General features: G+C 44.7%; 2 protein-coding genes across 2 annotated transcripts in view; one reads left to right on the forward strand and one right to left on the reverse strand.

The window, feature by feature from the left end:
* The window catches only part of DCTN6 (dynactin subunit 6), a 32,223-nt gene extending 26,842 nt beyond the window's left edge, over nt 1-5,381 (reverse strand). Inside the window, exon 1 of the mRNA XM_075861888.1 lies at nt 5,299-5,381. Within this exon, the coding sequence (XP_075718003.1) occupies nt 5,299-5,324 (26 nt within the window). The 5' untranslated portion in view covers nt 5,325-5,381. The remainder of the gene's footprint in view (nt 1-5,298) is intronic.
* Nucleotides 5,382-8,973: 3,592 nt separating this feature from the next.
* On the forward strand, nt 8,974-21,541 carry MBOAT4 (membrane bound ghrelin O-acyltransferase MBOAT4). Its single transcript, XM_075850520.1, has 3 exons — nt 8,974-9,181; nt 18,292-18,516; nt 20,590-21,541. Exons 1-3 carry the CDS (start codon nt 9,066-9,068, stop codon nt 21,539-21,541), a joined length of 1,293 nt encoding a protein of 430 aa, XP_075706635.1. The 5' UTR covers nt 8,974-9,065.
* Nucleotides 21,542-27,072: the final 5,531 nt, after the last annotated feature.

Below are 27,072 nucleotides of genomic sequence, written 5' to 3' on the forward strand. Positions count from 1 at the left end.
ATCACACATGATAGGATTAGATATAGGGCCCAGCTCGCTCACATTGCGCTGGACCCAGGAAAGGTAAGAATAATAATTGTTTTGCTTCTTTATGTGTTACTAATTATTTTTGTGTGTTTGTGTTTTTTTACAAGTTCAGTTGTTGGACTACTTCAGATTCGAGGACTACTTCAATGACTTTGTTTTTTTAAATTCTCAATAAAATGGATAACGAGGGATGTGTGGGATTTTTATTTCAATAAAATATTTTTCCTATGTCTTTGTATTTTTCTAGACAAGACATTAGACACAGAGGCAGCACTTCCAAAAAAATGGCTTTAATCACCCGTGTGACGTTTCAGTCCAACAGGACCTTCCTTAAGCATGATGCTTGAGAAAGGTCCTGTTGGACTGAAACGTCACACACGGGTGATTGAAGCCATTTTTTTGGAAGTGCTGCCTCTGTGTCTAATGTCTTGTCCAGTATCTAGGACTGTGGACCAGGTCCAGTTGAGGCGTGCGCCCACTCTCGGTCCAGTGCTGTGGAATCCTTTCCCTTTGTATTTTTCTAAACTTTACTACCGCCTTAGTAATGGCCGCTGGCTGATTGACAACCTCCATTACTAAGGCGGGGCTTAATGTTAGACATGAAGAGGCTAAGGGTATGTACACACACAAAATTAAAAACAGCTGAAAATACGGATCTGTGGATAGCTGATAAATATTTTGGTCTGGTTCACCCCTCCAAATGGAGAGAGTATTCCATATTGCACGGATCCCCATAGAGAGTTTTTTTTTCTCTCAGGGATCCTTTTCAAATCCATGAGAAATGACGTTCTACCTCATGCTGCATTACGAAGGTATTTTCCTCACAGAGGCATCATACAACAATATGTAAAGTGAATAGGCATATAGGCAGCTGGACATCGTACATTTAGCATTGCCCTCAATATGACTGATAGAAAGTAGCATAAAAAAGTCTATAGAACAAATAGCTTGCAAGGTAGTCAGTACTGCCCTTTTAAGAGAACTGTAAATGTCCCCATGTTGTCTGCGCCATGACGCCTGATGCTCTGACTCAGAGGAGTGGAGGGAGCTTCCCCCAAATTGCAGGGGGATTGGATGGGCCTGTGGACGCTGCCTCTGCATCGCTACCCTTAACGGGGGGTACAGCAGCTCTGGGGAATTAGGTGGGAGGAGCCAGGCAGTGTGTGCCGTGGGGAGCATGCGTGTGTCGATGGAGAGCGTTGTACCCGGAGAGGAAGAGTTAGGGCGTGCCTCAGCCCCAGGAACTGATCAGTGGCTGAATTGCATCCGTGACCATCCAGTAAGTCGTGTACATTTATTTAAATTAGACTGGACTGCAAAATGCGGCCGTAATAAGACATGTCCTATCTTTTTGCTGTCCAGGCTCCCGGGCAACGCACGGTTGTGTGCATGAGCCCAATTCCCCCCGCAAATATGCTGCAAAAACACTTTGTGTGCATGAGGCCTAATAGACAGAGAGAAGACATCAAGTGCAGTACTGAGGCTGGAAAACGTGTGGCTTTGAATTTAGCGTGGAAGCCTCATTACACTGAAGTGCTCTTATTGGCATCCAGAACGCCCCTGTAAATCAAGTAAAGTATTACCAGTTTTGTGGCTTGCGTTCTAAGAATACCTAAAGCCGAGTTCATTGTTCACTGTTGCTATAGGGTGGTACGGTTACAATTTCCATGTTAGAGCTGGTCTTAAAGAGATGGTGGCCTGTAAATTGAACTTTGGACTGCTGCTGTGCCACCATTTCCCTATTGGCTGCACGTATCAGGTCGGTGGTGACATTTACAAGCAACCACTCAGTTGTGCTACCGTTGGTACTGTGAAAGGTAGTGGTTGACTGCCAAAAGGACCCCCCCCCCCCAAAGGTGTGGTGGGCGCGACCTAGTGAAGAGGACTTCATCCATACCTTTGGAGTAGGCCATGAGGTACTAGGGTGGTCCTCATAGCGACCCTCGGACCAGCGACCACGCAGTCGGACATGAGCTCATGACGCAACGTGTAAGGCCCCATGCACACGAACGTAATTACGGGCCCATAGACTTCTATTGGCCACGGGTACCTCCCCGTATGCTAACGGGAAGGTGCCCGTGCCGTTGAAAAAGATAGAGCATGTCCTATTTCAGCCCGTAATTACGACACTGGCAGGCCCATAGAAGTCAATGGGGCTCCCGTAATTACGGGTGACTACGTGTGTGCACCCGTAATTACGGGAGAGTTGCTAGGCGACGTCAGTGGTTAGTCACTGTCCAGGGTGCTGAAAGAATTGAACGATCGGCAGTAACTCTTTCAGCACCCTGGACAGTGACTTCCAATCACAATATATATCAATGTGTAAAAATAGAAGTTCATACTTACCCAGAACTCCCTGCTCCTTCCACCAGTCCGGCCTCCCGGCATGACATTTCAGCCCATGTGACCGCTGCAGCCAATCACAGACTGCAGCGGTCACATGGACTGCCGCGTCATCCAGTGAGGTCGGGCTGGATGTCGAAAGAGGGACGCGTCACCAAGGCAACGGCCGGGTAAGTATGAATTTCTTTTACTTTTACTACGGAAAGGGCTGCCCCTTCTCTTTATCCTGCACTGATAGAGAGAAGGGGCTGCCGATTAGTGCAGTGTAATTTTGCAGCGAAAACGTGCCCGTAAATACGGGTGGAATACTGGTGACACCGGACCAGTACGGGTCCGTAAATACTGGTGCAATACGGGTCGAATACGTGTGACCAAGGACCCGTATTTACGCCGGTATTTACGGGAGGAAAAAAATACGTTCGTGTGCATGAGGCCTAACTCCTGTGTTCTGTTGAGGTTCCCGGCCTTGAGATGACTTCTGAGCTTCAAGTTTTTGCTTTAGTCAATAAAAGTTGAGTTAAAAGAAAATTATCTGTTTTCATTGCCGCGCAACAAGCTGTACTAACAAAACAGACTACACAGAAAAAAAAAACATTCCAATGCGGCCGAAAATATCTATTTGAATTTGAGGGACATTTCCACAGTGGACATTTTCTGTTACAGGTGAACATGGTCTAAATGATTTTTGCTTCTGATTATAGCACAAATATAAATAATTACTGATAAAAAAAAGTTGCATAAGACAATGTTATTACAAATCTTTCACATTTGAGAATTTTTGAGGCAAAACTCCACTCAATTTTCCATAAGTATGTGCCGGGAAAACCTCCTGATGTATACGTTAAACATATGCTGTAACAGATGCATAATAGGCATCCGTTTAATGCATATGTCATGAAAAGCGTATACATTTAATAGATGCCTGTAAAGTATGTCATACAGTGGCATACATCACCTATAGGCTCCTATGGTATAAAACATACCACGCGGTATATAATTTTTTTTTGCAGGATCCGCTTGTATGAAATAGCATAGTCTACACTATTCCATACTTAAAGGGTAAATAAAACATTTGACAAACTTCTGACATGTCATAGTGACCGTCAGAAGTTTTGATTGGTGGGGGTCCAAGCACTGAGACCCCCACAAATCGCTCAAATGAAGCTGCAGAAGCGTTCATGTGAGCACTCAGCCGCTTCGTGTTTGTTTGGCTTTTTCCAGAAATCAATGTATCGGAGTACAGGCTCAATAGAAAGTCCATGAGCCAGTACACCGATACATCGGCTTACCAGAAAAAGCCAAACAGACACTAAGCGGCTGAGCGCTCACACGAGTGCTTCAGCTTCTTCGTTCTAGCGATTGGTGGGGGTCTCAGTGCTCAGACCCCCACCAATCCAAACTTCTGACATGTCTCTATGACATGTCAGAAGTTTGTCAAACGTTTAGTTAAACTTTAAAATAAAAATGTATACCACCCCGACGGTGGCCAAAAAGACACTCTTGTCCTCCCTTGGGCTAATAAAGCCCTATGCAGACGATTAGCTTGTAAGTCGGGAGCTTTCCTGTCGTACATACTAAACAAAAAGCAAAAAGGTTATTTGAACACGGTCTAAGCAACATAAAATTAAGGGCAGGGGCGTAGCTAAAGGCTCATGGGCCCTGGTGCAAGAATTCAGCTTGGGTCCCCCCTGCCGCACCTATGGCCAGCCGTATTGCCCAACAGCCCCCCCAGTATACTTCCCCCATAGCCGCCCCCACACACAGTATAGTGTGCCCCCCACACAGTATAATGCTCCCATAGCTACCCCCCCCCACACAGTATAATGCCTCCATACAGTATAATGCCCCCCATAGCAGACCCCATACAGTATAATGCCCCCATAGCAGCCCCATACAGTATAATGCCCCCATAGCAGCCCCATACAGTTTAATGCCCCCATAGCAGCCCCATAGAGTATAATGCCCCTCATAGCTGCCCCCACACAGTATAATGCCCCCATAAAGTATGATGCCCCCATAGCGGCCCCATATAGTATAATGCCTCCATAGCTGCCCCATACAGTATAATGCCCCCCAGAAATGCACTTATACAGTATAATACCCCCATAGCAGCCCCATACAGTATAATGCCGCTCATAGCTGCCCCCACACAGTATAATGCGCTCCTTAGCTGCCCCACACAGTATAATGCCCCCTTTAGCTGCCCCTACACAGTATTAAGCCCCCATAGCTGTCTCCCCACAGTGTAATACCCCCATAGCTGCCACCATATCAGCCCCCCCGACAGTATAATGCCCCCATACGGTATAATGTCCCTCATAGCTGCCACCATATCAGCCCCATATACAGTATGATGCCCCTCATAGCTGCCACCATATCAGCCCCCCATACAGTAATGCCCCTCATAGCTGCCACCATATCAGCCCCCCTCCTTATACAGTATAATTCCTCCATATGTGCATAATAGAAAAATAATAAAGTTGCTTACCTATCCCAGTTCCCACGACGGGTGGAGGAGGAGATCCTTCTCCTCCTTTGCCCTGTGTTATGAGTGACTCGGCGCAGACAGGCGCGATGACGTCACTAAATCGCGCCTGTCTGCGCCGAGCCGCTAATAGCTCACGGCAGTGAATGCTGGAGGAAGGAGCCGTCAGCTGTTTGCTCCAGGATTAAATTCAACTGGATCTGCGTCCTGAGGACGCGAATACAGTTGGAAGCAGGACATCAGTGAGTGGTTCGCGACCCCCCGGAGGTCTTCACACGACCCCCCAGGGGGAGTGCGACCCACAGATTGTAATATATTGTGTCGTGCAGTTTGTGTTTGCGGTGGAGAGAGGAGTGGGGGGCCTGTAATTTAAAGCCCCTCTCTCAATACAACAGACAATACAATACAACACACATACATTGCGGGCCCCCTCTGCAGCTCACCTGCAGTCTTCCATACTCTTCCGCATCGGCTCTTCCAGTGGCTGGAACGCCCACTCTTGTGAAGTCACGGTCACATGGTACACTGAGTGTACCATGTGACTGTGACGTCTAAACAAACCATGCCCGTAACCAGGAAGTGCCGGCATCACGGCACATACAAACTTTGTATTAGCGCGCTGCGTGGCAACGGGGGCCCTGCGGGCTGCCCAGGCTTGTGGGCCTGGTCGCAACTGCGACCGCTGCGACCCCTATAGCTACGCCACTGATTAAGGGGTTAAAAGAGTGACAACTGGGCATAATGCCTGTAAGGAGCCATAAGGCCTCATGCACACTTCCGTTTTTTCCTTCAGGGTGCTATCCGTTTTTGTCACTGATAGCACCCTGAACCCATTCATTTCAATGGCCCCATGCACACTACAGTTATTTAAACGGATCCGTTGTTCCGTTCCGTGCAAAGTAGAGCATGTCCTACTTTGCTCAGTGATTCAGTGACCGTGTGGCCCATAGAACTCAATGGGTCAGTGAAAAAAATGATGGCACACGGAAGGCTTCCGTGTGCCGTCCGTTATTGATGGATCCGTTGCCATAGCAACGGCTGCGTGAGCCAAAGTTCACAGACTACAGTAAACATTCATTCCTGAAGATAGGCTCATATTTTCACTCCAAAACACCCATAAAACCAAAGTAAGCCAAGCAGAGTAATCTCAAACTGTTCTCTATGCTCTGAAAGCTACAGAAAACAGCAGCAAAAACATCTTGTAAACTTTCTATGGGTGTTTCCTGGGACATGTGACAGGTTCAAATGAAGTTCACATCCATTTTTTAAACAGAAAAACGGAAGCCAAACGGAAGCAAAACGTCCGTGTAAAACGGAAACACGTAACGGAGACGGAGTGCACACGGAAACAAAAACGGACACACGGATCCGTCAAAAACGGCAGAGAAAACGGTGATGGAAGTGTGCATGAGGCCTAAGAGGGGCCATGTGACCCTCAAGAAGAGGGTAAAAAGGAGGCTAAGTTTGGGTAGGTAGGAAACTGTAGGGAAAACGGTGAAGGCCGCATGGCTTGTGAAGCCTATAAGACTAATGCAGGGGTCTCAAACTCGGCCGGGTAAGTGGGCCGCATATAGAAAAAATGGGAAGTTGACGAGCCGCATTACTTTCAAATTTGATACAATACAAAATTATTGTTAATCAATTAGTTATTTGAACTACTATAACACTATAGTACAATAATAATAATACTACATTACTATAATAATAATAATAATAATAATACTACATTACTATAATAATACCACTAGGTTTAAAATTTGAGATATTTCTCCACGTGCTTATTTCAACAATCCAGTTTTCCAGTTTAAGTGTCGCTAAATGCAGTCCGGCGGCTCAGTTAGCAGCGTTTGGCAGACACACATGTCAAGATTGGGCAGCCCCTTTTTAGATAGTGCCACAGTGCCCTCGGTGGATGCTGCCTCAGTGCCCTCTGTGGATGCTGCCGCAGTGCCCTCTGTGGATGCTGCCGCTGTGCCCTCTGTGGATGCTGCCGCTGTGCCCTCTGTGGATGCTGCTGCAGTACCCTCTGTGGATACTGCCGCAGTGCCCTTCGTGGATAATGCAACACACCCCTAGATAATGCCACAGTGTCCTCTGTACATACTGCCACAGTGCCCTCTGTAGATGCTGCCACAGTGCCCTCTGTAGATGCTGCCACAGTGTCCTCTGTACATGCTGCCACAGTGCCCTCTGTAGATGCTGCCACAGTGCCCTCTGTAGATGCTACCACAGTGCCCTCTGCAGATGCTGCCACAGTGCCCTCTGTAGATGCTGCCACAGTGCCCTCGAAGATGCTGCCACAGTGCCGTCTGTAGATGCTGCCACAGTGCCCTCTGCAGATGCTGCCACATTGCCCTCTGTAGATGCTGCCACAGTGCCCTTGTAGATGCTGCCACAGTGCCCTCTGCAGATGCTGCCACAGTGCCCTCCGCAGATGCTGCCACAGTGATGTCAGGGGCTTGCCCAGAGCTGGAGTCCTGGAGCAGAGCCGCTTCTAGCAATCTGCCTGGGATTCCAGCTCTGGATGTCAGGGGTTACCCCAGAGCTGGAGTCCCGGGCAGAGCACTAGTAGTCTCTTCCTGGGACTCCAGCTGTACTCCTGACATCACTGGGACTCCTGGGACATCATTGTCGATGTATGGACAGCGATGTCAGAGGCTTCCCCAGAGTCCCAGAGCAGAGCCTATACTAGCGCTCTGCCGGGGACTCCGGCTCTGGGGAAGCCCCAGACATCGTGTGTCCAAAGATGGACAGCGATGTCAGGGAATTCCATAGAGTCCCGGAGCAGAGCCGATACTAGCGCTCTGCACGGGACTCCGGCTCTGGGGAAGCCCCAGACATCGCTGTTCATATGTGGACAGCGATGTCATAGAATTCCACAGAGTCCTGGAGTAGAGCCTATACTAGCGCTCTGTCTGGGACTCCGCTCAGGGGAAGACCCTGACACACTGTCCAAACATCGACACCGATGTCAGGGTATTCCACAGAGTCCCGGAGCAGAGACTATACTAGCGCTCTGCCTGAGACTCCGCTCTGGGGAAGACCCTGACACACTGTCCATATATGGACAGCGCTGTCAGGGAATTCCAGAGTCTCGGAGCAGAGCTGATACTTGAGACCCGCGTGCTTGAGACCCCTGGACTAATGGAATAATAGCAAGGTTTCGTCAGGAAGAAAGGTGAGAAAAGTAATTCGGAGAAGATATTAGGGGTGGGGTTGAGTAGGGGAATATAAGGTAGAAGCAGGTCAGGGGATAATAATTATCTCTATACTTACAGGGCGAAGCCAAACCCACCCAGCCCTTGTTGCAAGCGTGTTGTTTTGTGTTATAAGGCGGGATTATGGAACCTCACACACATTGAGTCGATAACTATGGGCCATGGCGAGAGTACCACAGGCTTTATTGCCGGCTTTCTCGTCTGTGGGAAGAAACAGGCTGTGCGGCAGGTTCTTGGTTCGGATGGACTTGGGCAACCATAAAGGTTGGTTGAGAATGACCAATGGTTGCCTGAGGAAGTCAGTGGAGGTTCATGGGCACAGCTGGCTCTTATTTGGTGGGAGGGCTGGGGGCAGGTGTACCAGTGTTGTCAGGTCACCCAACTGCTGCTTATTATAAATAAAGAGTGCCTGGTGACACAAATTTGTCATAATACAGTTTTGTGGTTATTAGTGTTTAATGATTAGGGTTTTAACATGTGCCCCTTCTATGTATTTTCTTATTTTTCTGTCCTAGTTTTGAAAAATGACCCAGTTCCATTGCCATTTGTCCTCAAAACAGATCTCTCCTTTTATCCGTCACTATCAAGAGTGACCATTTTTCCATTAGTCTTTCAACAGACTGTGCACCTGATAATACAGATTAAGGCATATCTAGTTTCCCCTTCCCACTTGATCTGCAGCGTGGGGGATTTCTAGTAAACCTAGCACGCTTAGTATTTCACAGATTTCTCCTGCATCCGCTTTCTTCTCAAAGACAAAGCAAAGTGCTCTTAGAAAAACAAATACTTGTTGCTTTGCATTGGCGTAGACAAATAAATCCTCTTTCGGATAACTTGGTCACCTTGGTTATCGGGCACAGTCGTTGCATGTTTTCTTGGTTTTCACTAGTGCCACTATATAAGGATGAGGAGTGACAGCTACTTTACACTGGTGATGAAGACAACTCTTGTCCAGCAGGCTACCTGTCATATTCGTAAATACGGGACTTTTAATGGATTATATTCAGATTACATTTCATCCAGTCGCTTTGTACCAGCTGGCTGCCTTCCCATGTGCTGTGCTGTACTGTTATCTCTGCTCCTATGGCCATTTGCCCACTACCCTCAGGTACGCTTTGTTGTGCTACCGCAGTCATTGTTGGTTGCTAAAATGTTCGTTATCTGTAAAAATGTGGACATCGGAAAAGCCCAAAATTGTAAATGTAGCCCTAAAGTAATTTTTCTTTACGAGTTCTTCTATGTACATATTGTTTGCATTGACACTTTCTCCCCACAGGTTATTTTTAAAAGGACTTTCCAGTTGCATGTAAATAAAACTTTCGCAACTTTGTAATATACTATTGGGTAGAGAATTACTAAACTAAAGTGTTTGACTTTTTGGCGCCTCGCTAGTCAGTTTGGGTGTAGTTTAAAATTTTCAAAATTGTACCAAAATTTTGGCAGCATTGTAAACCAACCAAGAGGTGGCTTAAAAAGGCTATCCGGGACTCTTAGGGTATGTGCACACGATAACTGCATTTACGTCTGAAATTACTCCATTACTCCATTACTCCATTTACACTCCGTCTTTTGACAGTGAGGCTGGGTTCACACGACCTATTTTCAGACGTAAACGAGGCGTATTATGCCTCGTTTTACGTCTGAAAATAGGGCTACAATACGTCGGCAAACATCTGCCCAGTCATTTGAAAGGGTTTGCCGACGTACTGTGCAGACGACCTGTTATTTACGCGTCGTCGTTTGACAGCTGTCAAACGACGACGCGTAAAAATACAGCCTTGTCAAAAGAAGTGCAGGACACTTCTTTGGACGTTTTTGGAGCTGTTTTCTCATAGACTCCAATGAAAACAGCTCCAAAAACGGACGTAAAAAACGCCGCGAAAACGGCGCGAAAAACGACACGAGAAATGCGAGTTGGTCAAAAAATGTCTGAAAAGCAGGGTCTGTTTTCCCTTGAAAACAGCTCTGGATTTTCAGACGTTTTTGGTCACTACGTGTGCACATACCCTGAGGCTGGGTTCACACGACCTGTTTTCAGACGTAAACGAGGCGTATTATGCCTCGTTTTACGTCTGAAAATAGGGCTACAATACGTCGGCAAACATCTGCCCATTCATTTGAATGGGTTTGCCGACGTACTGTGCAGACGACCTGTTATTTACGCGTCGTCGTTTGACAGCTGTCAAACGACGACGCGTAAAAATACAGCCTCGTCAAAAGAAGTGCAGGGCACTTCTTTGGACGTTTTTGGAGCTGTTTTCTCATAGACTCCAATGAAAACAGCTCCAAAAACGGACGTAAAAAAGCAGCGAAAAACGCAGCGAAAAATGCGAGTTGGTCAAAAAACGTCTGAAAAGCAGGGTCTGTTTTCCCTTGAAAACAGCTCTGGATTTTCAGACGTTTTTGGTCACTACGTGTGCACATACCCTGACGCGTAAAATTACAGGTCGTCGGCACAGTACATCGGCAAACCCATTGAAATGAATGGGCAGATGTTTGCCAACGTATTGGAGCCGTGATTTCAGGCGTAATTCGAGGCGTAAAACGCCTCCATTACAGCTGAAAATAGGTTGTGTGAACTCAGGCTGGATTCACACGAGCATATTACGTCCGTAATGGACGTAACGTATTTCAGCCGCAAGTCCCGGACCGAACACACTGCAGGGAGCCGGGCTCCTAGCATCATAGTTACGTACGACGCTAGGAGTCCCTGCCTCCCCATGGAACTACTGTCCCGTACTGAAAACATGATTACAGTACGGGACAGTTGTCCGGCAGCGAGGCAGGGACTCCTAGCATCGTACATAACTATGATGCTAGGAGCCCGGCTCCCTGCAGCGTGTTCGGTCCGGGACTTGCGGCCGAAATACGTTCCGTCCATTACAGACGTAATGTGCTCGTGTGAATCCAGCCTTAAAAATCAGCTTGAAGGCAGGGAATGGCATAACATAATAATCTAGCAGATAATTGCCCCCTGAAATGCCCCTCGCTCCTGTTCTGAGGAACCGTTCTCCGCTACTACGGTCCCAGAAGCTCCTGCGGCAGTTACATGCCCATCATCAGTCATGTGTCGCTGGCCCAGTGATTAGCTGCAGCGACATGGGACCGATGCAGGAGAACGTGGTCTCAGCGCTGTAGCGGGGGGCACTTCAATGGGTGAATATCTTCTAGTTTATTATGTTATGCCCTCCTCTGCCCTGCTGTCGATTTTGAAAGGTCCTGGATTACTCCTTTAAAGGTAAGAAAAGTGTCTAGCAAGATGTGCCAAATTTATCATACAGCGTGCATTACTGGGATAAAGTTGCTGCATCTTCTGCCTGTCTGGCCTAATTTTAAGCTGTCTGAATGTTAGTAAGTAATAATAAATATTCCCCCTTGTGCTTACATTTTTACTACTTTCAAGATGTCTGTTTGCTGTCAGTGAATGGAAATATGTATTATTTATAATCTGCAGCTGAAAACATGTCATGGAACTGCTACTCACACTGATGATCAGTTTGTTAAAGGTTATTGACTTTTTTAAATATAATTTGATCATAATTCAACTAACATCAGCATTTATGCGTGCTCAGGAGAGGAGATAGACGGGCCGAAGAAAAAAGCCATGAATGCCCTACACTGACTGATTTAGCTGGGAACAGGACAGCGCAGCCTGCAATGTATGTGAATACATGCAGGCTGCACAAGCAAAACATTACAACATTTTTAATACAGACTTATTGGGGAAATTATTTTTACTCCAAAATCCGTAGAATGCAATAAAAAAAAGTGTGTGTGTCTCTCTCCTCTCTCTCTCTCCTCAGAATCAGAATATTTTTTCTGCTTTTGAATGTAAACAATGGATTTTTCCATTCTCTGACAGCAAGCAGACATCCTGAAAATGGTGAATAATTGAAACAAAGTATATTAGAAAGTTGCAGAATGTTTAACTGTGCAATAATTAAACTTTATTGACATACTATAAATTGAAAAACCACTTTAACAAAGAAAAAACACGTTCATGATAAAGAGATCTCTTGTATACAGAACATATCGAGTTCATTTGATGACACATAAAGTATTCAAATTGTAATACTCCGTCCACACTGACATCATGGGCTCCATCTTCATTATAGTCAGTGGCTAGCACTGTTGCCTTGCAGCGCTGGGGTCCTGTATTCAAAACCAACCAAGAACAAAATCTGCATGGAGTTTGTATGTTCCCCCTTTGTTTGCTTGGGTTTCCTCCCACACCCCAAAAACATACCGATATGGAATTTAGATTGTGAGCGCCAATGGGGACAGTAATGTCTAGTTCACACTGAGTTTTTTTGGCAATGTTTGTAATGCGGAAACTGTGACAAAAATTTTTCCAAAATCGGCTTCCATTGATTTCAATGGGAAGTGGAAGCATTTTTTCCCCGCGAGCAAAGTAAAACGCTCGCTGGGAAAAAAGTGACATGCTCTTTCTTCCCGCGGTTCCGTCTCTGACCTCCCATTGAAATCAATGGGAGGCAGAAAAACGCGGCAAAGACTGTGCAGGCAGGGCAAAATCTGCAGATTTTTCTGCCTGCAAAAATCTCAGTATGATCATACCCTTAGGCCTTATTAACCACGAGCGTATTTCATGTCCGTGTTACGCGCGTTAAAACAACGGACGTCACACGGACCTATGAAATTCAATGGGGCCGGTCAGACAGTCCGTGTTTTTCACGCAGCGTGTGTCCGCTGCATAAAACTCACTGCATGTCTTATTCTTGTGCGTTATTTGCGCATTATGCACCCATTGAAGTCAATGGGTGCATGAAAAAAACGGACAGCACACGGACATAATTGTGTTTTTCACGCACCAGTTGCTAAAGAAATGATGAGGAAAAAATAAAACACTTTCTTTTTTTTGCGGACGTAAAAACGCGTGACATACGCGCGTAAAAAATGCAGACGCGCACCGTAGACGGATGCCACACAGAACTGCAACGCAGGAAAAACTCTGTATCTTTTACGCACGCAAAGCGGACATGCTCGTGAGAATTAGGCCTTAGTGTGGACCTCTGTACAGCATTGCGGAATATGTTGGCGCTATATAAGTAACATAAATAAATAATCCTAACAGATCCCACTGACTTTAGTTTTTTAATAAAGACGGCTTCTAGATGACCTAATATCTCCGTGTAAATATATGAAAGGTCTGTCCAGAGATCTGACTAATGATCTATATACCCGGGGGGACATCCGGAGGAAAGAAGGTTTCTACACCAACAAAGAAGTAGTAAGTGATATTATGGAACTCTCTGCCAGAAGAAATTATCATGGTTTATTCATAGAACGAGTTTGAAAGGGGCCTAAATGCCTTTCTTGATAGAAGAAATATTCCAAGTTGTAGATTGTCCTACTAGGCCGGATCCTCGTGTACACGGGCGGTGGAGTGATTCATGCTACTTCACAGCCAGTCCATAAAGATCGGTGCACTAGAAGCAGCTTCTCACCGCCACTGGACACATTAGGTGGATGGTCTGAGAAAGAATAAAGAACACCAGGGGGCGACATAAGTATGCAAAAGCAATATCTAGCCATTTTTTTTAATTTTTTTAAATAATTCCAATTCTAAAATAATATGTGCGATCTAACAGAAATGTCATCCTGGAACAACCTCTTTAGTCATAATATAAAACTGTTATAAAGATACCGTACACATAGCAGCCGGGTGGTGGTAGTGTGCCGTGCGGCCAAGAACCGCATTGCAAAACCACAGTAATTTGCGGAAAACTACCTAGTCCTAGCCGGTCCCATGTTCAATGCCATAAATGCCATATATGCCATAAATGTCTCTCTTCAGAATATTAAGTAAATATATCAAAATCATTGTATAAGAAAAAGTTATGCAACGTTGTGATATACTTTGTTTTTCAAATCCCCATTAAGATCTCTGCTTGCTATGAATGGAATCATTCTTCGGGCTTATTCAGACGAACGTATAATACGTCCGTGCAATGCACGTGATATTCACGCGCCTCACATGGACCTATGTTAGTCAATGGCGCTGTTCAGACTGTCAGTGAATTTCACGCAGCGTTTGTCCGCTGCGTAAAACTCACGACATGTCCTATATTTCCCCTTTTTCCGCGCATCACGCACCCATTGAGGTCAATGGGTGCGTGCAAACCGCGCACGGCACACAGACGCACTTCCGTGTGCCGCGCGTGATGCGCGCTTCAGTAGTCAAAACTATGAATGAAAACAGAAAAGCACGACGTGCTTTTCATTTTACAAACATACAAACAGAGTGTCAAAACGCACACGCTCGTGTGAATCTGGCCTTCTTTAGGCTGGGTTCACACAACCTATTTTCAGGCGTAAACGAGGCGTTTTACTCCTCGAATTACGCCTGAAAACACGGCTCCAATACGTCGGCAAACATCTGCCCATTCATTTCAATGGGTCTTACGATGTACTGTGCCGACGACGAATTTTACGCCTCGCTGTCAAAAGACGGCGCGTAAAATAACAGCCTCGTCAAAGAAGTGCAGGACACTTCTTGGGACGTAATTGGAGCCGTTTTTCATTAAAGCCAATGAAGAACAGCTCCAAATTACGTCCGTAATGGACGCCCCGCAAAACACGAGTACGAGCAATTACGTCTGAAATTCAGGAGCTGTCTCCGTAATTTCAGACGTAAATGCAGTTATCGTGTGCACATACCCTTAGGCTGGGTTCACACACCCTATTTACGGATGTAATTCGGGCGTTTTAACCTCGAATTACGTCCGAAAATATGGCTCCAATGCGCCGGCAAACATCTGCCCATTCATTTGAATGGGCTTTACGATGTTCTGTGCCGACGGTCATTTTTTTTACACGCCACTGTCAAAAGATGGCACGTAAAAAAGACGCCCGCGTCAAAGAAGTGCCTGTCACTTCTTGGGATGTAATTGGAGCCGTTTTCCATTGGCACCATAGAAAAACCGCTCCAATTACGTCCGTACGCCTGCACTTGCCTTTACGTCTGAAATTCCGGAGCTGTTTTCTCCTGAAAACAGCTCCGTAATTTCAGGCATACCGGACGTGCACGTGTGAACATACCCTTAGGCTGTGTTCACACGTGGCGGAATTTCACTTAAATTCCGCTGCGGACACTCCGCAGCGTTAATCCGCAGCGGAGCCGTTTGTCCATTGACTTACACTTTAATTTAGCAGTGTTCGTTTAGACGAGGCGTAAAATTCCGCTGCGGAGCATAGGCTGCGGAGCGGAATTTGGTGTCCGCAGCATGCTCTGTCTGTTGCGGAGCAGTGGCGGACTCATGGCGGAATTTCTCCATTGACTTCAATGGAGAGTCAAAATTCCGCAATGAAGTCCGCAGATCTTATGTGTGCTGCGGAGCGTATTGGTTTTACTACCATGACATTTCTTCATTCTGGCTGGACCTATGTATTTCTAGGTCTACAGCCAGACTGAGGAAGTCAATGGGGCTCCCGTAATGACGGGAGCGTTGCTAGGAGACGTCTGTAAATAGTCACTGTCCAGGGTGCTGAAAGAGTTAAGCGATCGGCAGTAACTGTTTCTGCACCCGGGACAGTGACTACCGATCCCAATATACAGCAACCTGTCAAAAAAATAGAAGTTCATACTTACCGAGAACTCCCTGCTTCTGTCTCCAGTCCGGCCTCCCAGGATGACGTTTCAGTCTAAGTGACGGCTGCAGCCAATCACAGGCCAAGCACAGGCTGCAGCGGTCACATGGACTGGCGCGTCATCCAGGGAGGTCGGGCTGGATGCCGAAAGAGGGACGCGTCACCAAGACAACGGCCGGTAAGTATGAAAATCGTTTACTTTCACTAGGGAAAGTGCTGTCCCTTCTCTCTATCCTGCACTGATAGGGAGAAGGGAAGCACTTTTCCCGTAGTCCGCAGCAGCTAGTCCGCATCAATTTTCTGCACATTTTGTGCAGATCCGCAGCAGAATCTGCAACGCAGATTCTGTGCGGCATTGATGCGGACAGTTGCGGAGGAAATCCGCCACGTGTGGTCATGCCCTTACAGTCAAAAGCTGAAAACCAGTCCTGCCCTTGTGCTTTGTACACAGCTGATAGGATTGTCATTATTTATCAGTCAAGTCAATCCTCTGTAAGCTTAAAGAGGCTCTGTCATCAGATTTTGCAATCCCTATCTGCTATTGCAGCAGATCGGCGCTGCAATGTAGATAAGAGTAACGTTTTTTTTTTGTTTGTTTTTTTTAAAAACGAGCATTTTTGGCCAAGTTATGACCATTTTTAGATTTATGCAAATGAGGCTTTCTAAAGTACAACTGGGCGTGTTTAAAGTTAAAGTACAACTGGGCGTGTATTGTGTGCGTACATCTGGGCGTTTTTACTTCTTTTACTAGCTGGGCGTTGTGAATAGAAGTATCATCCACTTCTCTTCACAACGCCCAGCTTCTGGCAGTGCACAGACACACAACTTTATGCCCCAGGTCCTGCATCGTGTCGGACGAGCGAGGACACATCGGCACCAGAGGCTACATTTGATTCTGCAGCAGCATCGGCGTTTTCAGGTAAGTCGATGTAGCTACTTACCTGCAAACGCCGATGCTGCTGCAGAATCAACTGTAGCCTCTGGTGCCGATGTGTCCTCGCTCGTCCGACACGATGCAGGACCTGGGGCAGGAAGTGACGTCACAGCGTGATCTCGCGAGAACACGCTGTGTGTCTGCACTGCCAGAAGCTGGGCGTTAACGAAGAGAAGTGGATGATGCTGATTCGTCAGCATCATACACTTCTATTCACAACGCCCAGCTAGTAAAAGAAGTAAAAACGCCCAGATGTACATACACAATTGAACTTTAAACACGCCCAGTTGTACTTTAGAAAGCCTCATTTGCATAAATATAAAAATGGCCATAACTTGGCCAAAAATGCTCGTTTAAAAAAAACAAAAAAAAAAACGTTACTCTTATCTCCATTGCAGCGCCGATCTGCTGCAATAGGAGATAGGGGTTGCAAAATCTGGTGACAGAGCCTCTTTAAAGAGGCTGTCACCAGAGGATCAAATCCCTATCTCCTATTGCATGTGATCGGCGCTGAAATGTAGAAACGATAATTTTTGCCCAAGTTATGAGCAATTTTATATTTATGCAAATGAGCTTTTCAATGGACAACTGGGCGTGTTTTCTCGTATTTCCATCTGGGAGTGTATTGTGTTTTTACCAACTGGGCGTTGTGAATAGAAGTGTATGACACTGACGAATCAGCATCATCCACTTCTCATCGTTCCCACCCAGCTTCTTTCATGGCAGACGTCACCCACAGGTCCTTCAACCTGTGAGATGGAATATGGCACATACATCCCCATAGAGAATGCGAACGGGAGCCATTCCATTCACTATAGTGTACGCCATCTGTGTGGGAACGGCGCAGTTTAACTAGCGACACATTCCCTTTAAGGGCACGTTCAGACGTGGAGGAATTTTTCCGCTGCAAATGTTGGTGCAGATTTGGGGCAATTACGCAACGAATCTGCACCAACATTTGCATATTTGACAGGTAATTCAGACGTTGCAGATATCACAGCGGACTTGCCCCAGATTTCAGTTTTTGTATTGCAAAGGCTGAAATCTGCAGTGAAATTCCCCTTCTTCTCCGCAATGTAATGAGCATGCTGCGGAGGGAAAATTCTGCAGCGCAGCCTGATTTCCACACAGTTATTTTCTGCAACGTCTGAACTAACTTTTGTTAAAATGTATAGAAACAAATGTAAAAAACGGCTGCTGCAAAATTCCACTGTGGACTATCCGCAGCGTAATTCAACAGCAATTCCGCCACGTTTGAATGTGCCCTTATAGAGCTGTGCTGCAGTTCCCTGCATAGTGGATGGCTGGGAGCACCGCTGTGCAGGGAAAAAACACTGAGGGACCTCGGTACCTTTCTTCTCCGGATCGACAGGGGTCACAGATATTGGAATGTTATGGCATATCCTAGCAAAATATCATTACATTCAAGCTCTACTTATAATAAAAATGAATAGCCCCTTTAAAAGCATATTTGCCCAGTGTTCCGCTTTTGTCCAAGTTTTTTAAGCAGAGCATACAATAATATAAGATGGAGAGCCTACAAATACTACAATGTCATCTGAACTTACTTTTTACTAGCCAAATATTTTTTAAGCCAATGCCTGGATATATGAAATCTATGAGGTACAAATATGTTAGTCTTTTGGCTTCACTTGTTGTTTTTTGTTTTATTTCAGATACCTATATCTACTAGTTGGAGGAGTGATTTTAGCCAGTACATCAATGGGTCATTATGCCATATTGTTATTCTTTCCTGCCCTGGGTTCTACGGTGTTGTTTCACACAGCCAGCTCCCACTCCATACACAGATGGGCCTTTCTGCTGCAGATGGCATGGCAAACTGTTTGCCATTTATGGGTGATGTACAGACAATACTACTTACAGGAAATAATGACTATAAAGTAAGTATAGTAAACATATTGGAAAGGTGCAGGATTCACACATCAGTAAATATCAACAAACAACTGTAAAAACCTTAGTAGTTAGCAAAATGTATCTAGTTTCATATATAATAATAGATGGGGTCCTTCATCTATTACCCAGTGTGAAGTAACCCTGGGTAATAGTTACCCTAAGCAGTGTGGAGTAACCCTGGGCAAGGAGGACCCTGCACATGTTTGCTGGCATAGCAAATTTATTTAAATACAATCTGTGTAATGCTTAATTTCCCCTGTGGTGGCGCTGCAGGAAAATTGAACACTTTCTGTTCAACCACAGATTACAGCTGATCACTGGAGATTTGAGCAGCAAAACACCCTATGACCATCTTATCGTCACTTCTAACAAAAGGGACTGTCCAAAGTGAACAACCCCTTTAAAAATGGCCATATGTAAGTAAATCAGAAGTAGTGTAGCAAAGGTCTGAATTATTTTTATTTGTCAAACTTTGGCTATCGCTCTAACGTCCAATTTACTAATATACTGTGTTATTTCATGCTTATATAGCACCAACATGTTTCCCAGCACAGAGATTGTCATCACTCACTGTCCCCTGTAGGACACATAATCTAACACACACTGTGACCATTTTTATAGAAACTGATTAACCTATGAGTATGTTTTCGGAGTATGGGAGTAAATTGGAGTAACTGAGGAAAAACATGGGAGAATGTACATTGTAAGGGTATGTTAACACGCTTAGGGTATGTCCACACGGCCTATTTTCGGACGTTTTTCGGGCAATAAATGGCCGAAAAATCAGAAGCAGAACGTCTCCAAATATCTACCCATTCATTTCAGTGGGAAAAACGTCGCTCTGTTCCGACAGGCCATTTTTTTACGGCGTTTTTTTATGCCTTGTTTTCCAAAAACGGGCGTGTAAAAAAACAGCCACGAAAAAGAAGTGCATGTCACTTCTTTGGACGTTTTTGGAGCCATTTTTCATAGACTCTATAGAAAAACAGCTCCAAAAAGGCCATAAAAACGTCATGAAAATCGCGAGTTGCTCAAAAAACTTCCCTTGAAAACAGCTCTGTATTTTCAGACGTCTTTGAGTTTGCGTGTGAACATACCCTTAGGGTATGTTCACACAGAGTGGTTTCAGCCGTTTTTCAGCCCGTAAACGTCCCGAAAAACGGCTGAAAAATCGGAAGCAGAACGTCTCCAAATATCTGGCCATTAATTTCAATGGAAAAACTGGCGTTCTGTTCGGACGGCCGTTTTTTTCATGGCCGTTCTGAAAAATGGCCGCGTAGAAAAAGGCAGCGAAAAAGAAGTGCATGTCACTATTTCAGCCGTTTTTGGAGCCATTTTTCATAGACTCTATAGAAAAACAGCTCCAAAAACGGCCGTAAAAAACGCAGCGAAATACGCTGCGAAAATTCCATTGAAAGAAGCTACGTATTTTCAGATGTTTTTAATTTTGTGTGTGCACATACCCTTACTAAAAAACGTCTGAAAATACGGAGCTGATTTCAAGGGAAACCCGCTCCTGATTTTCAGACATTTTATAAGCAACTCGTGTTTTTCGCTGCGTTTTTTACGGCCGTTTTTGGAGCTGTTTTTCTACAAAGTCAATGAAAAACTTCTCCAAAAACGACCCAAGAAGTGACATGCACTTCTTTTTCGCGGGTGTCTTTTTACGTGCCGTTTTTGGAAAACGAGGCTTAAAAAAACGCCCCGTCGGAACAGAACGCCATATTGAAATCAGCGGAATTTCACTGCAGATTTCAGCCTTTGCAATGCAAAAACTGAAATCTGTGGCAAGTCCGCTGTGATATCTGCAACGTCTGAATTACCTGTCAAATATGCAAATGTTGGCGCAGATTCGTTGCGTAATTGCCCCGAATCTGCACCAAAAATCTGAACATGGCCTAAGTTATTTTCAGAAACGCCCCTCCCCAAACAATTACATGGTTTCTTTCTCATTCAAAATAAGCAAGGCATAGTAGAAAATGTAACCTACCCAAAACCCTCTTAAATAGCAAAAATAGTCAGAACAATTTATTTGCATTTTCATGGTATACTTTCTATAGGTTGTCCATCACGATTTCATCGCTTATGCTGTTGACTCAAAAAATTACATCTCTTGCTATGGATATCCATGAAAAGAAAGTAACTGTAAGCACAAAGGATATGATAAAGTCCAAGGAGAAAGAACGTCATCATCTGCCAGCCTGCACTGTGCTAGCTGTCCTCTCCTACTTACTGTATTTCCCAGCACTCCTGGGTGGGCCATTATGTTCATTTATGGAATTCCAGCAGCAGATCAGTAACTCTAAAGCATGCGATAACCTTTGGCGAATCTGGACTGTAATAAAGACCTGCACATTATTCTTCCTCTTCCATACATTACAAGGTATATTATTCCAGTACCTAACCTTTCAATACAACCTCACAGACTGCAGACAGTGGGAATGTGTATATGTAATGTGGAGCACAGCCTTGTTATTTAGACTGACCTACTACTCCCACTGGATGCTGGATGAAGCCCTATTATACAGTGCAGGCTTTTACATAGGAGCGTGTTCCCATACAGCTTTCACTGATAGCAACATCTATACATTAGAAACGACCAACAAAATCTCATTGTTTGCCAGAACCTGGAATAAAAGCACAACAAAGTGGCTTAGAAGACTCATATTCCAAAACTGCTCGACGCAGCCTTTACTGAGCACATTTGCGTTTTCTGCTTGGTGGCATGGACTGTACCCTGGACAAATTTTTGGCTTCGTGTGCTGGGCTGTGATGGTAGAAGCCGATTACAGAATACATGCCAAGTTAGGCATCATTTTAAAATCACCATATATAAGATTTCTCTGCAAAATAATGACTTGGTTTCAGACACAAATGATTATTGCTTTTATCATGTTAGCTATAGAAATGAGGAACTTAACAATGCTTAAGGCACTTCTCTCTTCTTACAATAGTTTATTTCCTTTTTTCTACTGTGTGACATTGATATTCTTAATGAAAATAAAGCCGTAACATAATTTGTTAATTGTACATTTAAAGGGGTTCTCCCCTGAGAGACATTTATGACAAATCCACAGGATATGTCAGATAGATGCGGGTCCCACCTTTGGGACCCACACCTATCTCTAGATTGGGACCCCCTAAACCCCGTTCAGTCACTTTGTGTAGCGGCTGAATGCGGTGAATTCCGACCATGAAAAAGATTATATGGTCGTGAGTTACGTAAACAGCGTAAATCGCTGAGCTACGCTGTTTCCGTAACTCCAATAGTAGTGAATGGCAGTTATGGAAGCCGCTTAGCATGCGAGCTACGCTGTTTCTGTAACTACCATTCAGTTCTATGGGACCTATGGAAACAACGTAGCTCAGAGAGTTACGCTGTTTACGTAACTCACGACCATATAACCTTTTTCATGGTCGGAATCCACCTCATCCAGCCACAACACACAGCGGCTGAATGGGGTTTAGGGGGCCCCGTTCTAGAGATAGGCGTGGGTCCCAAAGGTGGGACACGAATCTATCTGACATTTATGACACATCCTGTGGATAAAGGTGTGGGGGGCATTCTGAAATCCGTGGCTTGGGCACCAAGAGAGCTTATACCCTTGGGCCAGGTTCCCACGTAACTAAACGCTGCGGTATTTCCACAACGGAATTGTGTGCAGAAATTCTGCAGCATTTATAGTAGCAGCAAAGTGGGTGAGATTTAGTAAATCCAATGCCCGATCTGCGGAAAAAAACCGCAGAGTAAATGTTAATAACTTGACTTGCGGTGCGGAATTTAAATCCACAGCTGTCAATTTATGCTGCGTGATTGATTTTCCGTGGCAGGCTTTCCCCATTGAATTCAATGGGAGTGCAAAACCCGCAACAGAAAGCCAAGCATTGCGATTTTTGCGGCGTAATCGCAGCGGTTACGCCGCAAAAATCGCAATGCCGGAAGAAATATAAAAATCATACTAACCCAGCCTTATTCACACGAGCGTGTCCGTTTTGCGCGTGTAAAAAATGCAGCGTTTTTCTTGCGTTGCAGTTCCGTGTGACATCCTTGTTCATGCAAAAACAGCTCCTGATTTTCAGAAGTTTTTGTAGCAACTCGCGTATTTCGCGGTGTATTTTACGGCCATTATTGGAGCTGTTTTTCAATGGAGTCAATGAAAAATGGCTCCAAAAATGTCCCAAGAAGTGACATGCACTTCTTTTTCACGGGCGCCTTTTTACGCACCGTATTTTGACATCGACGCGTAAAATTACACCTCATGGGAACAGAACACCGTAAAACCCATTGCAAGCAAGGGGCAGATGTTTGTAGGCGTAATAGAGCCGTTGTTTCAGGCGTAATTCGAGGCGTAAAACGCCCGAATTACGTCTGAAAACACTGCGTGTGAACATACTCTTAAAGCAAAGTGGAGGTAAAATTTACAAATTTTATTTTTTTTCCAGAAAATCAGTTTTAATCCATTTTTTTTCTGTAACACAGAAGGTTTTACCAGAGAAACGCAACTCAATATTTATTGTCTAGTTTCTGCAGTTTTTAGAAATATTCCACACGTGGACCTAGTGTATTAATAGACTGAAGCACAGGCCTCCGAAGCAAAGGAGCACCTAGTGAATTTTGGGGCCTCTTTTTTTTATTAGAATATATTTTAGATACTATGTCAGGTTTGAAGAGGTCTTGTGATGCCAAAACAGTGGAAACACCCCCAAAAATACACCATTTGGCAAACTACACCCCTCAAGGAATTTATCAAGGGGTATTGTCAGCATTTGACCCCACAGGTTTTTTTTGCTGAATTTAGTGTAATTAGGCCGTGAAAATCGAATTTTTTTCCCAATAAAACGTAGAAGTTTTCAATTTTTACAAGGCATAAAGGAGAAAAGGCACCCCAACATTTGAAAAGCAATTTCTCCAGATTACGGCAATACCCCATATGTGGTCATAAACTGCTGTTTAGACCCATGGCAGGGCTCAAAAGGGTAGGAGCGCCGTTTGGCTTTTAGAGCTCAAATTTAGTTGGAATAGTTTTCGGGTGCCGTGTCGCATTTTCAAAGCCCCTGAGAGACCAAAACAGTGGAAACCCCTAAAAAGTGACCCCATTTGGGAAACCCCATTTGGGAAACTACACCGCTTAAGGAATTTATCGAGGGGTATAGTGAGCATTTTGACCCCACAGTTTTTTTGCTGAAGAGCAGAATTAGGCAGTGAAAATGAAAATCGAATTTAGTTTTCTAATAAAATGGAGTTTTAGCTCAGATTTTTCCATTTTTACACACTGCAGGTCAATTTCTGGTCGAAAGTTTTACGCAGCAAAAAAGCTGAAATAAAAGAGAAAAGGCATCCCAATATTTGTAAAGCAACCGCTTCTGAGCATGACAATACCCCATATGTGGATATAAACTGCTGTCTGGACACACGGCAGGGCTCAGAAAGGCAGGAGAGGAGTTTGGCATGCAGATTTTGCATGATACATTTTAGGGCGCCATGTTGCATTTGCAAAAGCCGTGAGGTACCAGAGTACAGTGGAAGCCCCCAAGAAGTGACCCCGTTTTGGAAACTACACCCGTCAAGGCATTTATCATTTGCCTGGACATTTGACAGGGCTTCGAACTGAAGAGCACCATGCGCATTTGCAGGGCTCTGAGGTCAAATAGTAAAACAAACCCCCAAATAGTGGAATCTATTTTGGAAACTACACCCCTTAGGACATTTTAAGGGGTGTAGTGAGCATTTTGACCCCACAGGTGTTTTTTCATTAGAAATTATTCTGCAGCGGATGGTGCAAAGTGAAAATTGCAATTTTCCACTGATGTTCCATTTTAGTGCACAATATGTTGTGCCCAGTATTTGCCACTGAAGACAAATACCTTATAAAATGTTAAGCGGTTTCTCCCGAGTATGGTGATGCCCTATATATGGATGTTAGCTGCTGTTTGGGCACACTGTAGGGCTCAGAAGGGAGGGAGCGCCATATGGCTTTTTGAGTGCAGATTTAGCTAGTTTTTATTTGTATCATTTTGGGGTACATGCAATTTTTTTTATCACTTTTTATTCCATTTTTTGGCAAGCAAGGTGTCACGATGCGGGCTGTGGACCCATTGGACCGTACCGCGTAGCGGAACGTCAGCTGACCAAACAGGTAAGTACAGAGTCTATAGTCCTGAGAGGGTACCTGTGGCAACTTGGACAGCAGTAAGGCAGGCTCGGCTGGGACCAGGCAGCAGGTAGACATCAGGCGTGGTGTAGCAGAACAGGCGTGGTATGTAGCAGAACACGACAACAGCTCAGCAGGGTGCTGAATCTGGATAGCACGGGAAACAGGATACAGGAACAGGGAACACTTGGAAACTGGAGGACACTAGGGGACCATTAGCAAGACAAATTTTGGGAAACGAACAACGCTCAGGCAAAGAACAAGAGGCCAGGGCCCTTTTTATAGACCAGTAGCCTTCTGGGCTAGATTGCAGACTTCCTGCAATATGCGCGCACTGGCCATTTAAGGCCAGGCGCGCGCGCCCTCCGGGAGACAGTGAGTGAGGAAGTGAGTGAGGAAGTGAGTGCCGGCGCCTCACAGGAGGACGACGCTGCAAGGAACTCAGATGTCCATGGCCATGGCCATAGACCTTACACAAGGTAATCAAAAACCAACAATTCTGACAATATTTTTTATTCTTCTTTTTTTACAGTGTTCATTGTGGGCTATAAATGACAATTTTACTTTATTTTGCATGTCGATACGATTATGGCGATACCAAATATATATCTTTTTTTTATGTTTTGCAGCGTTTGCACAATAAAATTACTTTTTTTTAAAAAAAAATTATTCTTTGTGTCACCATATTCTGAGAGCCATAACTTTTTATTTTTTAGTCAAAAAAGCCGTGGGAGGGCTTGTTTTATGCAGGATGGGTTGTAGTTTTTTTGGTCCTACTTTGGGGTACAGGCGACTTTTTGATCACTTTTTAGTCTATGTTTTGGGAAAGGTGGTGCCAAAAAATAGCGATTCTGGCATTGTTTTTATTTAAAAAAATTTCGGTGTTCACCGTGCGGGAAAAATAACATTATAATTTTATCGTTTGGGTCATTATAACAAAATATGTGTACTTTTTTTTTCATTGTTTTCCCTATAATAAATGACATAAGAAAATAGGCCATTTTTATTTTTTTAAGTTTGGTCCCCCGCCACATCGTGATGACTATCGGCTGTCTGTGACAGCCGATATCACTGTTCTGCCTTAAGGCAGTGCAAACCATGATCTACACTTCCGGTGCGTTAAGGGGTTAAGCAGAATATTAGGAAATACATAGTGGGGATTTAAAAGCTGATCTCGTCAGTTTTATCAGACTAATCTTTCACCATTTAACGAGCATGAAGGAAAACGTTTCCTTACATGATTACTGAACTAGACGCTTTTTGTTCTTCCACCTACAATTGTATGTTGGCTGTCAGAATTACATTGTTACTCATCTTCCTCCGAGACAGGTTAGCATGTATGACTCTGACAGTATTTCCGCTACTCTTGGCTCTACAAATTATTATTTTAACTTAACGGATATGGTTAATGAACTTACAAGATTGGTATTCTCTCGTTACTCATTGTTATCGAAGACAGCAGATACTTATTGAGTGAGATATGCCAAGTCTTTAATGTCCTTAGACAGGCATAGAAATCACATAATGGCTTCCATTTCCTTTAAAAGGCAGAGGTTGGATTTAGGAAATACCAGTATAATATGAATTAAATGGCTACATGCCAGTAAAATACAGTTGACTAACATCTATCTATCTATCTATCTATCTATCTATCTATCTATCTATCTATCTATCTATCTATCTATCTATCTATCTATCTATCTATCTATCTATCTATCTATCTATCTATCTAGGGGCGTAACTAGGAAAGACTGGGCCCCATAGCAAACTCTTGACCGGAGCTCGCCCCCCCCCCCCCATGTGCCATAAGCAGCCCCCCTTATAAATAGTGCCCCCTGTAGAATTTGCCATACAGCCCCCTGTAGACAGTGCTATATAGCCCCACCTATAGACGGTGGCACACTCCATTTGTAGATAGCGCCCCCACCTCCCCCTTGTAGATAGTGCCATACAGCTCCCCTGTAGATATTGCCATTAAGCCCCCACTGTATATAGAGCTATACAGCTCCCACTGTATATAGTGCCACACAGCCCGCCTCCCTTGTATATAGTGCCACACAGCCCCCCCTTAGTAGAAAGTGCAGCACAGCCCCCCCTTAGTAGAAAGTGCCACACACAGACCCCTGTATATTGCGCCACACTCAGCCCCCTGTAGATAGAGCCACAGGCCTCCCCCTTGTAAATATTGCCACACAGCCCCCCCCCTTGTGTATAGTGCCACACAGCTCCCCCTCACCGGTGACGTCTCACATTCTAGTTCTTTTCTTCTTCCTCCGGTCCAGACCTCTATGATGGATTTCAACCGACCATGACCCATTTCTGCAGTTTTCCGCTCAGATATCTTCAGCTTCTCACGTTTAAAACATTTCTGCACCTATAAACAAAGTTAAA

The sequence above is a fragment of the Rhinoderma darwinii genome, chromosome 1 (genome assembly GCF_050947455.1).
Source record: "Rhinoderma darwinii isolate aRhiDar2 chromosome 1, aRhiDar2.hap1, whole genome shotgun sequence".
Lineage (NCBI taxonomy): Eukaryota > Metazoa > Chordata > Amphibia > Anura > Rhinodermatidae > Rhinoderma > Rhinoderma darwinii.